Raw genomic sequence first — 14139 nt, 5'->3', positions numbered from 1 at the left:
CGTTCAGCTCTGGGGCTGAGTGCAACTCCCACGCCATATATTCCACGAGTCATCGCTTCTGGGTCACCAGACACACGGAGGGAGAAATGTGAAAGAGCTGGGTTCATCCTTGGCGTTCTGAGATGCAGAACCACGCTCGGGTCTTGTATGCGTGATTCGGATACATCATACGTCGATTTTAGGGGAGTACAGGGTTTCAGCAAGCATTGCCTGTTTGCCAAGTTGACATAGAGTACCGACGTTGAAAGCTCCTATGTGGAAAGGATCTCGTGGATTTAGAAAGGTGTTATTTTGTTTAGTATTTGTGGGCAGCGGGGAGCCTAAGGCCCTTCGGTCAGATGGCTGACAGTCAAATGGCCCAGCGACGTTTGCTTGTGCGGTGGGAAGGGGTTGGGAAGGGACATCGGTGGACGCTGAACTGCGCGGGCAAATGATACTTCCCGGTTGCCCAGGCCGAGGAAGGGGGTTTGGTTGAGGTACCTCACCTTGAGCCTTCGACTCAAAAGTCTGACCCACGAGGCAGTGGGAGTGTGGGGTTTTATTCGGGGACCCTGCCCCTAGCCTCTGACTCAAAAGTCTGACCCACGAGGCAGTGGGAGTGTGGGGTTTTATTCGGGGACCCTGCCTGGAGCCGACGACTCAACAGTCTGACCTGCTCGGCTGCAGGGGGTTGGCCTAACCCGAGGGCGCAGGGAATAAGGCATTACTGTCTCAGTCCTGATGCGGCTGTGTAAAGCAGGTGCCTTTTGAGCTACTACGATTACTCGTAGTATGGGGTCTCGCTGCTCTTGGTCTGGGTGCTCCCCTTTGGCCTTCCTGGCATGGTTGCACCTTGTGGAACGAAGTTCCAGCCAGTGTAGCCCGCGGGATCGTTGCAGCACTCAAGCCCGACCACCACGTCAAGGTGGCAGCTTTAGGTCGGGACGAAGCTATTGTGAGCGAAACGTTGCCCCGCAATAAATCTACCGACGGTCACCGAACTTTTTCGAAAAAGATAAAAGACACTCGTTCAGCTGTAACACCTACCGGCGCATAGCTCCTATGCCACCAGAAGGAAGCACGAGGGCTGTCCAAGCCTATACAGGAAAAGTCGCGATGTAGAGGGTAAGTCAAAAGTGGCTACCTACAATGCGACTGACTTGTGTTCAGCACTGGTATGTAGTTGATTCTAATTTCCGCTTTGGTGTGGAAAGTCCAGAGTGGCTAGAAATAAACCACGATTAACACAAGATCAGAAACCGTTTATCGTTTTCACTCCTTTGTGGGTGGGATCACGCAGACCCTCTGAAATCAACCCCTTTTGAACCCAGCTTCCAAGGTGTACATTGAAACGCTCAGCTAGAACAAAGATACCTGAATTCTGAGGTTTTCGGATAAGTTCAATGAGTTGGACATTAAACTGTCCTTTGAAACTTCAGAATGCAATTGGTTGCTTCATAAGCTGAAACGTTAAGCGCATTGTGTTTAGTGTCTCTGACGAATCAAGCTGCATGACTGCGCTAATCTGACTGAAGTGAGTCGGAGCCTGTTGCCCGATCATTCTGGGTGCTTGTGCATTGAGGAACGTCAGTTGGAATGGAAATCTTTGGTGGCGAAAAGCTTGGTGTTCCGCTAACTGTTTGTTAGGATTCGTCACACGGACAAACAGATCTCAACCTCAATAATGTTTGAAAAAGGTTTGGGCCAAATTGTCCAAGCTACTGCGGCGTGTAGATTTCATTCGACCTCTTGTAGGTTTTACAGTCATATCTGGTTAGTGAGGAAGATACTTTCAAACCGAAGTAGAGATTTTTCTTGGCAATGCCATAGGGAATGACTTGCTGAGGAACCTAGCCAGGAGCGGAGCTCCTTCGTCGGGATGAGCCTCTAGCTCTGTAAAATAGTGTGACCTGTGAGCGAGCATGATGGAGTCCCTAACCGGCCAAACACCAATTAGTGATGTGACGGAGCATACCAGCAACGGTCTTCATGGAAGAGCTAGCTATCCAACTAAACGTGATTGAACAAGAAGGGCTGTTCAAGGTCAACGGACCACCTATAACCAGATCTGTCTACCGTTTTTAGGTAGCACAGTACTCAGATTTCCGAAAAATTTGAAAGCAAGCGACTGATAAGTGCGCACAGGTTTACGGTGTTTTCAAACACTTGTTGAATTGATCGTCCAAGTTCCCAGTGCACGCAAGAAAGAATTCGCAGGGTGCGAAATGCGTATGCGGTCATATACCTAGTTATATTACTATTTTCCGACGGAATGCATAAAACCATGAATTCGTTGACCCAGTACGTGGTTTTTAGAGTGGACGTCCGGAAAGAGGGCAATTCAATAAAATTGAGGGATGAGATGAAGNATGAAGACACTTCCACAATCTCACCTTACAGGACCAAGGCGTATTTTGGGTATACTACGGTATACTAGCCCCGATGCGCTTCAACTGTAAATAGCATCTTCGGGGCTTTTTTCCTGACTGTGATATTTAGTTCATACTTTCCTACGTCCAACAGTGACACTTGGTGGCCATGGTCACCAAACGATGTTCCACGAGGCCTTCAATAGTATTCAAGATCAAAATTCGTGTTGATTATGGCCAAAAAGAGAAAAACGTATTGTGTGAAGTGGAGGGTACATACCAAAAGTCGAAATGCCAATTGATGAGCACATTAGTGGAATTCCCACCCAGCAGCAAATCCCAAAATCCATGGCCGACAGTGCATCGCTACAAACAAGCACACGAGAATTTTATCCCTATTTTCACTGACAGAACGCCGTGCAGATCGCTGATGATGAGTAAAGAGTATACTTGGAACTGCGCCTGCACGAAATTCAGCCATGATCATGTTGAAAATATTGACTTTAATTGGCCGCGTAACTACCTCGCGATTCTATTGAAGTACTTCATTTGTACCGGGTGGTGGAAGTAAACAATAATAGGTAATAATAATTCAGCTTTCGGTGTCCAAATGCCATGCCACCCTATGGAAGCACGGAGGCTGAGTAAGTGCCAAGTTATCCAAGCCTAGGCAGCAGCAGTCGAGATGCAGAGGTTGGGACCCTCCGGTCAAGGAAATATAAGATAGGATCTAAGACAGCCAGCACATATCCTAGAATTATTGGCATAGTCGCGATTGTAGAGAGTCTACAGGCGGAAAACGGGTAGTCTAATAGTTATTTCGCAAACTAAAGCACACCGAGTGTGTGGGCGAGATGGCTCAGTGATTAGAGCGCGAATTTACTGACCGGAAAGTTCGTGGTTCGAACCCGACCTCTGTCTCTCGACTTTCCTGTCTAGGTTTGGGCAACCTGGCAGTATTCCAGCCCTCGCGCTTCCCTCGGGTTGCATGGGAGTTAGGCACCGAAAGGGTGCTACAGCTTACACCGGGTGTTCCGAACGACATCGACCGGCTACAAGTAGTAGTCTATTAGTTAGAACAAAGACAATGTGTACTGATGCCGAAGCGCTTCACGATCGACAAACGTTGCAGTTGTAACGCCATACAGCTTTAAGATAGATGTATGAAAAGTAATTGGTTCCAGGAGTCGTGCCAAATGACCTTTCACAAGTGGACCCTTTGAGCCGTCGGAAACGCTTCGGACGCAGCAAGCAGTGTTATGGCAGACTACAACCGCTTCTCGATCAGACAGTCCTGACAGCAGAGAACTTTCTTCCTCCTCTCAAGAAAACAACTCCTAAATGATGCTATGCATTTCACCCACGGACGCCCACATAGGAGAAGACAACGCTCAATTCACCGTTTGGGTCGGTTCAGTCGAAACCACCAATCATGTGCATTTGTCTACTATGCGTACTATGGAAATCTGACTGATTATGCTTGAATTACCCGTTCCATTACTCGGAGACATCAGATTAATACACGTCTTCGAGAGAATAGTTAGTTTTGTCTCATTATTACAAACACACTAAATGCCCTACTACGACTCCCCGACAGATCGACCCGGAATGAAGTGGTGCGACTCAAGTATAAGTGACGAGAAGTAAACAAGCATAGTCAGGCTAGCGAAATACACTCATTTGCACACCTATTTGTTTTTGACGGGGGGCTCAGCCGGAACCCAGCTGATTCGCTCGTTTATGATGTCGAAGAGTTTTTAGAAGAGTTTTTAGTGTTTTCAGAAGTACAGAACATCCTATTGCTTAAATGGGCTATCGAGGAGTTTTCAGCCACCCTACTTCCATAGTCAGGCTAGTTTAGCGTGCAGGCCGATTTGCGATCAGAGGTATGCAACAGGAATTACAGATGTGGGTTTGTACGCTGAGGGGCGAAATATTGAAATGCATTACGAAAAATGAGGATATTACAGCTATTGTGATAAGAGCGTGGAAAAAACTCTACGCCCATTCAGGGTACCGTAACGGAAACTGTCAGTGGTATTGGAGAGCAGTGAACTTCCCTATTACCACAAGAACACGTCACCGACTGGGTGTGAGTCAAACGTCAGCTCCAGCACATAACAAGAGCAATACTGAAGACATAACCTTCATACTGGACGTATGACTCACTGTAAAGTACAACCACACAATCAGCACATAAAATTGGCATAAAGTGATTAAACGCACGTCAGCATGCGTCAAAATGGCATTTGAGCATTTGAAGATTTCTGTGCTGGTAGCACGCGTGCTGTGAGATACGCGCTAGTCAACTTGGCCAGGAAACATACGCGCGTGAGGCGGTCGATTTCTATAAGCTACGACAGCGCAACAGCCCTCCGCAGAACGGACTGATTATGGAGTATTATGTAATAGTTTCGCGTCCTAGAATAGCTTGACGAGGATCGGTCTAAGTTACGTCCCTGAGTATATGACAGAGCCAGTAATGTCTCGGGTCGTCTTCGATTAAATGGGGTCAATGTTGGTGAAGCGGTCAAGCAACTAGGACCAATGAGTGCGTCATAACATTGTGATGGAAATTTCTAAGGGATTTTCGTCTTCTGGGTGAATTAGAATGACAGTAACAGCATAGGTCCTGAAAACCGCAAAAAGGTCGGATAGTTACTTACTTTCTCTCCAAAGCCTCCACGTATTCCTTCTTTTTTCGGCGGCTTTCTTGAGCACTAATTTTGTTCTTAATCTTTCGGCGTACCCTTTTCAAATTACGTTCCTCTTGTTTCGAAAGAGGCAAACGTGTTGGGATGGAATAACCTTCAGCCAGAAGAGTACGCTTCTCCTCGTCTGTTAGTACCAGGATACCCGGTTGGGATACCTGCAGGAAGAGACAAAACGCAAAGATGGTCGCGTTCAGTGAGCGAAAAAAAAACCCAATAACACCAAATCTGCTGGACGGATGTTACGTGCTCAAATAACAAAGCTAGTTTGGTCGTTTACACCGTAATCGACATGAGCGTAGATGATGTTTGCATCGGCCAAGTTTGCAGCCCAAGTTGAGACATTGGGTGAACTACGAGGAAACTGTGCGCGGGTTGTTGTTTCGCGATTTCGGATGTATAGACTTAACTGTGACACCTATGTGAGCCCAAGTCACCAGTACCGAAGGCTAAAATCCAATGTACCCAGTTTACCTTGAATCGGTTGCGCTACCCGCCATTAGTAACATAGGTATCTAGTACAAATAACCCCATGGAATAGGAATGATATCTATCCATCTACCATCACAGACGGATGTCCTTCAATGTGGAAAACTAAAACACCTTAGATCAGTAGTTAAGGCACGAACGCACAAACCTGACGGTCTGCGACTAGAACCCAAACCCAGCATCCTGACTGTCCCTAAGCTTGGGCAACTTGACGACATCTCAGCCCTTGTTGTCTCGTCTTCGGATATCGTGGCAGCTAGGCACCGAAAAGGTGTCGATCGGATAAGGCCATTGCATAGCACTGGTGTTCTTGCTTTCGCTCACCTTCAGAGTCGAACTTTCGAAACTATTACTTGCATGATTGAGAAGCACTTTCACCGCGCTAAGTTACTTCCCCTCAGGTCCCATTTTCGTCTTTCGTTGTTTGATTGCACACCCGTTTCATTATCCGGGATAAGGTGCGTCCGAAAAATCGCCAAGAATGAAGAATAAAGAAAATTCTTCGTGTTGTTTTGTGCATTCCAAGTTTGCAGGGATTTCAGTCACTGCGATACAATTATCCAGACTGCATGTTACGTGAAGTGTCGTGTGCTTTGAGCATAACCAAACGAGCATGGCTTCAGACTGTCACAATGGGAAGGGACAACGAGTTGGCATTTCACAACTTGATTTCTAGGAGTGAATTACTCAATTCAACATCGACGATTGGTGAGAATATACCGGATTATTATGGTGTGCTCTGATTCAGCTATAGCAATCTAACCACTTATCGATGATTCGAACCCTCTGTGGACAGGTGATATGAATAAGCCAATACACTCAGCGACACCTAACTGAGATCTTTACCAACGATTCCGAAACATGGTAAGAGTAAACTGCGCAGCCAAGGACAAAACAATCAGTTCGGCTATGAAAAGTTAAACGAGGACAAATTCTGAGCATATACATCCGACACAGGCATGACCATATGATTTGAAGGTTAGTTGTTATTCGGAAGGCGGCGTGTTGCTGACATGTGGTCCATCACTGAATTGTATTTCCGTTTGTGGACTCTGTGCAAGGTATAACCAAAAGCGAGATGGCCCAATGGTTAGACCGCGAATTTGCTGACCCGACGGTCCGTGGTTCGAACCCGACCTTTGCATCTCAACTTCCCTGTCTAGTCTTGGGCGACCTGTCAGTACCTCAGCCCTCATGCTTCCTTCTGGTGGTATGGAAGTTAGGCACCGAAACGTTGCCACAGCTGAACGATTTTTTATTTATTTTAATAACCAAAAGCAGTAGCTAAACTTTAATTACTTAAAACCGTGACAAACAGAGCTTAGTCTTCGGTGAGTCATACTTCCGGCAGCTTCCCAATACCAACTAAGGTCAGTTCAGGTAGATGTTCTAATCCCCGAGCCCAACCAGACGCAATTTGTTACCCAGTCAATCATGCCACTCCTAAGAGTAAAACAGGCTGATATTACTAAGGTAATTAGACTCAGGATGATCTGAGAAAAGACTGATACCGGAACTAACGACCAAAACCTACGCCGTTTCGGACACATCAATACACAAATTTCACATTGCGGAAGCACTATAGAGATGCACGAGTTTGAAGAGATCGCGAATTCAAGAATCAATCTGCACGTCTTCGATTGGGTATCTGTGTGAATTGTACGGATGCAGTCTACAAGAAACCCTTTACTGGCCAATGGTCATATTTAGACAGTTGTTGATTCTGCTCGTAACCACCTAGTGCACTGAAATTTGGTATGTGTGAAAGAGACATTTATAGCCTGCTAACCAGCGACGGTCAAAGGCTTTCAAAAAACAGGTGTACAACTGACAGTGTTGTGTTTCGCCGGATCAACTGCTCTTAAGCAGGTCAGCCAAGGCGCAGAGGTAACAGTCCTGTAAAACGTTACCAGACTTTTGGAATTCTACACCAATGGACGGAAGACCAATAAGCAGCTACCATACTTTTTCATCGTTTGTGTACCTAAGCACGCGGAGTAGGTCCGAGATAAAGGAACAGAAAAAAGACGTACTTTGTCGTGATATGTTGTTGCACTTTTTTTCACGCCTCAGAAGTGAACTGTGGCGACGATTCAGCAGATTTTAACTTTTTAGGACAAACATGTTAAGGTTAGGATACGCTCTCCAATCATTCACACAAAAAATCGGTCACAGCCTCTTCAATAGCAAGTTAAACTGCCACTAGCAGTGTCCATCTCTACCCGAAAGGTCGCGCTTTAGAATCTCAACAAAGGCTTCAACAAGAATGGAACAGCTAGACAGTGTGTCCAACTTTACGGTCAGGCTGATTTCATCGGCTGGAGGAAAATTAGATTGGAATAATAAACAAAGGGAATGAAAAAAATCGCTCACACATGTTGAGTGATATACACACAATGTTCATGTACATACAGTATAGTGTGCTCATTATCGGCTCTGCGACCGTCAACGAGCGTAGCCGAGAGCCTTAGAATAATATTACAGCGGTTTATGCAAAACACTGCAGTGATCAAGTCTGATATGTTTGATGACCCATGCAAACTAAGTGAGCAACTAACATGCTCCAACTGTCACCTGGTCGGCCCTGCGAAAGGTGGTCTCTAATCACTAGAGACAGTAAACCACCGCTTTAACGAGTACACATGAGCTCAGGTCAAAGTCATTCGTACTGTATATATATAGAGAGAGTCAAGCTACCAGAGGCGTCGAGATGTGTTGCCTGCCATAGAAATATGCCTGATGTTATAGCACGCAACGCGAGAACAAACACAGGTTAAAAAGGGATGCCGCACCAGAAATGACATATCATCCAGATGCATGTCGGTTTTAACGCCGATTATGATGCCGGGAAGTTGGAAAAGTAGTTTCTGAGGCAGTTGTCACCTCCATCGATAGGAGGAAAGATCGGTCACATATCAGCGTAACGAAAATCGGACATACGGAAATTAATGGTCCTTTTGTGAAAGGTTATGGAAGATAAAACTTTTAGCCTACTGGATTTTGATGGAAGTAAATAGAGGGTGGCATAAAGTTGAATCAGCTGGTTATTACGAACGAAAATGTCACGAAAAAAGTAACAGACGCGAAAATAATAGGAATCTCTCAACGGGCCCCACAAGGCGGTGACAATAGATCCTACAGTAGAGAAATTGAACCACCTTCAAGCATACGAGCCACGAGTTGGTGTACAGTAGCATTTGAATGACACTGAACACTTCATCACTGATCGCTGCAAAAAGTAACGACGCGAAAATAATAGGAATCTCTCAACGGGCCCCACAAGGCGGTGACAATAGATCCTACAGTAGAGAAATTGAACCACCTTCAAGCATACGAGCCACGAGTTGGTGTACAGTAGCATTTGAATGACACTGAACACTTCATCACTGATCGCTGCATACGCAATATGACACGAACGATAATCATACGGTTTTCTTGATGAAACAAACTTTTCACAAATTTGCTGAAATCTGTCAAAATATACCACTAACGGGAGATGCTGATTAGAGTCATTTGAGCCTACCGGTAACACCATTATCAAGTGTCTTTCGACAGGCGTGCGGTGTTTTTGCACTTGTCCCCACTTGATTGCCAATGTTCTACCGTGACTTTCTCAGGTGGTGATTTTCCATAATGTTCCAATGGGATTCTCTGTTTTAGAGTCAAGGTAGATTACTCTGATGTTTTGGGTGAGCCTGTCGGAAGCTAGTCGACTAAAAGTTAAGAAAAGAGTAACACCAGTGTAACTATGAGTCAATTTGCGTTGATGGATGGCTTCGTAACAAACAAGACGTTTCCGACAAGAGCTACTCAAAATGACGGAGCCTTCGTTCCTGCACTCAGCGCTCGACAATTGGATGCAAACAGTCACATTCGGATTGCAGCAAAATGCAGTTTTGGTTTTTTTTTATCAATCTCCCTTACACGGCGTGCAAACTGCCCGACCTCGTTGCACTTATTAACTGGTGCTTGAGACAAAGTGCACGCGCTTGTCCCTCGCAGGGCAGTGTACATGCGCGACTTTATATGAATCGATACAACGAGTAGCGCGGCTTGGTAGTGTTCAACAGAATTTACTACCATTTGTGGACGACAAACGTACATACACAGTCACATACAACCGTTTTGCACTGTACTGAAAGTGTATTCACCCAGCACTTGTTTACCACGGGAATACTGGGTGAGCGCAACAAGGGTAATTAGAATACGTATCAGAACGTTTGATGACATGATTACGAAGACAAATCGATAGGAGCAAATTGGAAACGCTTGTAACATGAGCATTTGATGACATGATTACGAAAACAAATCGATAGGAAGAGCAAATTGGAAACGCTTGTAACATGAGCGAATAGAGATCGTGGTTCATTTGTGTATGCGCGTGACTTGAGAACACTTTAGCCAGAAAAAGGAACACAAACAAGAGAGAGGGACAAGCCCACGTCTACCTGCGTGGGCGGTCTCGACATTGATTATGGCTTAAAATAAAATCCTCACACAATGTATATCGAGCAGGCTAAAAATAAATGGAGTTACACGCTTGTCTAGACGGTACATGCCACCCATAAGGTTGATGAAAGCTGTTCGAAAGCTGACGATTAGTTTTACCCTTCGTGAGGCCGATCAGAGTTTCCGTCACTCTGTTGTTCTACTTGAACAAAATCATTTGTGCACTAAATTGGTGTCATCTAGAGAACCCAATGATTCGTGGCCGAATCGATCGTTCATAATAAATAATCTTTAACTAAATGCGTAGCAAAAAGGCCACCTCATATTTCGAATGGAATGACATTGAAAAAATCGAAGTAGTTTTTCTCACCAAACAATGCTTCTGAGGGCTGTCGATGAATCTTCATAAACTCTACAAGTAGCGGTGGGTCGAGAATGAAAATGACCTAAGTCAGGGAAATACTGAGAAGAGCGAATGGGGTCAAAAGTAAATGGCGAAAATAAACTATAGAGGATGTGGCATCGTGCGGGCGTAAGAGGTACGAAGTGTTCAAACAGCAAACAGTAGGAAGTAGTGAAAAGAGGGAGAAATACTGAGGCATTCTCCATTCAGATGGTTAGAAATCTGCATAATCGGACGATATTCTGAAACCGCCGTCTCATTCAAAACCTGCAAGAATTAGACGTCACAGAACTGCATTCAAACATACTAAATAGGTCAAAGTGTTCTATAAAATGAGGTTCATCTAGTGCAACAAAAACTGCGCGGGCGAGTGCTGACTCGGTAATTTGGTAATCTGCAGCCGCCATTGAAGGGAGCTGTGGCCTTGCCAAACATACTACCGCCGGTTTCAACAACCATGTACTTTCATTTCGGCCACGGTTTATGCGTCGAAAAGTATGTTACAATACTGCCAGTTCAGGTGGAGTTCCTTGGAGAAAGGCTGTTCCTTTTTATTCTTTTTCCGGTGGGGTGGGAAGTGGAGGCACAGAACTTTGCTACTCAGACTGCTTGTTAAAGAGCCAACTTCCAGATTCATGCGTGATCATGGCATGGCTAACTGATAGGTATCCACGCCTTCAAAAATTTTCTCATACGTGAGCATAAATTACTGAGGGATGGGAGACCCATTATGCGAAACCCCTCATCCAAAGTGATAATAAAGGTACGACGGAAATCAGAGATGATTTCTGGGGTAGCCGGAGTGTTGAAGATGAGTATGTACATTTGCTAGCCGTGAGGTCCCTGGTTCCAACCCCACCCCCCAGCAACTTGACTACTCTTGTCTAGGCTTGGGTAGCCTGGTAGTATTTCAACCGTCGAGCTTCCTTCGGATGGCATGACACCTAGGCACAGAAGGGGTGTTACAGTGGAAATACCGTTGTTTATTAGTATTACTTTGGGATAAGAACTGAGGTCAAGTGGATAAAGTGAAGAGCAACTTTATAAGGATACCATAGGCTCTATGATCAAAAGCCTGAGAGGATGAAGTTAACTCGGAAGAGAATCTGTCGTGATTGTTTTCAATGGTAGAGAACTGAACAGAGCAACCAAGCAATCAGTCAAATGGATGTGTCAGGGTTGAACTTTGGGAATGCAGTCAAGGTCGTCTGCCAACACAGTTGTAATTATGAATATAGAAACCAACTTCGGATGTCCAAACACTAGAGCCAGCTTGTTTCGTAGATTAACGGTGATCACAACAGGTGTCGTAGCTGGTAGAAAGGGTTCTGAGTAGGTTACACATCTGTTCAAACGGAATGCTCAGCGATGTGGCGACTCAATGTTGGGACAGCAAGCAATCGACAGGTGAGAGGGGAGGGGAAACTGAACACAGGCTGCTTCTACGCTCCGACGTCAGTATGATTTTGAGGATACATACGATGGGAAGTCTCCCCTTCGGTCATAAAAAGGGTAGATTAGTACGCCCAAGTCACTTCCAAGTAGTTTTGGAATTGGTGGCAAGAAGCCGAGCGCATGCAGCAGGCAACTATTGGGAAATAATACATGCTGAACGTTCGGACGAGAAACTCACATCACTCCGTTCGATCCGTGTGGGGCTTTTTCCCTTTGTGGAAGGCTAAAACGGCGAAACATAGCGACTAAGTAAAGGACCTGTGCATTTGCACACGGCGGATGAGACATGCTTCTTGATGAGAATATTAGACAAAGACGGACTGGATCTTGGATGTACATGAGCTAACTGTAGAACAGAGGAGACACACAACAACCGACCTTCCAATATACGTGTTTGAAGCGCAGTCTGCGTACCCTACTTGCCGTTTGGGGTGGTGACTGGTAACTCAACAGGTGTTCTTATACATAAAGGTTACAAGGCGATGGCGGAATAGATTCCAAATAGATGTGAGTAGGTTAGAAAAGTGTCAAGTGAATCTCGGAATATTACTTCAAGTGATCACTTAGACAGAGCCAGTAAACACCTAAACTACCGAATCATTGGTGAACCCGAAACACACTACCAGTTGAATGCTCTATAAATTTTGTGTACGGGAAATAGCCCGTTTATGTAATGACAGTACGCGGAAATGGATTTTCACGAGGGTCTAAAAGTGAAACTTGGTGACACAAGTTGAACAAAGTCTTGTAACAGAGTTTAAACATCGAAGCGAGTACTGCACCACAAAAAGTCGATCGCGCTACCATACGCCACTGTGAAATGGCCGCAATGAAGGGCGCATTGTAAGGTGACCAAAGGAAGCTTCGAAACACTCGATGATTCAAAGATATTTGACTGATGGACAAGTTCAACTATGATATGGTGAGGTGATGGGTCCGTTCGCTCCTATCTATTCAAGTGGACAGCTAGTGCTGGCCTTGTTTCCATCCACGCATTCACGTAGTCTTCTTCAATGTTTCAACTAATAAACCAAGTGCACACCTACCTCAATGCTGAATAGAAGGACGTGCACTTGTGGGAATGGCTGGGACGATAAAGTAGGAAAAATCTCGCAAAGTTTTAACAATATGAAAACAGACATTGTGTCGAACGAACGATTTTGGTTTGCAGAAGTCTAACCCGAAATGGGATGTTGAGCTACAGTAAACGACGGAAGCTGTACAGAGGGGAAATTCACACGTGCAGAGCGAAAGCAACCTCCTCCTCAGATCACACAGAGTGAAACAAATGACAGATTATTAATCGAAAAGGGTCATAGCTGCAGTGCTGACCTGATTAAAAATGATTCGGAAGATAAGTGAGTTGAGAAAATCCAAGACACAGAACCCTAGTGCAGCTTGAACATCCCGCATAAAAATTAACACCCAAGACGATGATATCTCGCCGAAAACCGGTTTTTGATGGACTGGTTTCTGCTACTGACATGATAATATCATCCACAAAATAATGGTGCATCAATGAATTCCTGACAAATCCTACGTATGAACGCATGCCAAATTTCCACAGGTGAGGTCGACGACTGCATGGTGTTTGGGGATATATATGTGAATTTCGAATAGGGACATCAGGTGAGAAAGAAAGAAAGCGTTCAGCTGTAGCACCCTTCCGGTTCCTAGCTGCCATGCCACCCTAAGGAAACACGAGGGCTGGGATACTGCCAGGTTGCCCAAGCCTAGACAGGAGAAGTCGAGAGGCAGAGGTCGGGTTCGAACCACAGACCTTTTGGTCAGTAAATTCGCACTCTAACCACTTGGGATATCTCGTCCCCGTATGTAAACCGAAATCATACCAACCGTCAAGAGGAACCACGAGCATATTCGGCTGTCACCGATTACAAAAAGGAAAGGAACAAGAATATGCAACATCCACGACGCAGAAAACGAACGTCCAATTCGCGGAGGTGAAAACACATATGACCATTAGACTAGGCAGGTAGCTTAAGTTGACGCTGTTGGACATTTTGTCTCTTCCCGCAGTCAAACTACTGACAAAGTTTCCTGTTAGCAAGTATTTAAGGTTCATGAGAGTTGTATGTCAAAGAAACTAAGTGAAGCATTACAAGTCCAGAAACGAGATAGTGACTCTCGTCCCTCAAATTAATAGTCTCGTTTCCGAGGAAAACTCATGTTCAGCATTCCAACAACCGACTGTGATCATCATCATCATCATCATCATCATCATCATCATCATCATCATCATCATCATCATCATCATCATCATCAA

The 14139-nt window shown here is 45.1% G+C and overlaps 1 protein-coding gene across 1 annotated transcript in view; it reads right to left on the bottom strand.

Annotated features, from left to right (window-relative positions):
* The window catches only part of T265_10456 (hypothetical protein), a gene marked incomplete at both ends in the record, with an annotated part of 43721 nt that overhangs the window by 19321 nt on the left and 10261 nt on the right, over nucleotides 1–14139 (bottom strand). The window contains 2 exons of the mRNA XM_009176831.1: nucleotides 5015–5217; nucleotides 12034–12078. Coding sequence (XP_009175095.1) covers nucleotides 5015–5217; nucleotides 12034–12078 — 248 coding nt within the window. The remainder of the gene's footprint in view (nucleotides 1–5014; nucleotides 5218–12033; nucleotides 12079–14139) is intronic.

Source organism: Opisthorchis viverrini (genome assembly GCF_000715545.1).
Source record: "Opisthorchis viverrini unplaced genomic scaffold opera_v5_367, whole genome shotgun sequence".
In the NCBI taxonomy this organism is placed as follows: domain Eukaryota; kingdom Metazoa; phylum Platyhelminthes; class Trematoda; order Opisthorchiida; family Opisthorchiidae; genus Opisthorchis; species Opisthorchis viverrini.
Note: the sequence above shows the minus strand (reverse complement) of the source record. Positions and strands in the feature narration are given on the sequence as shown.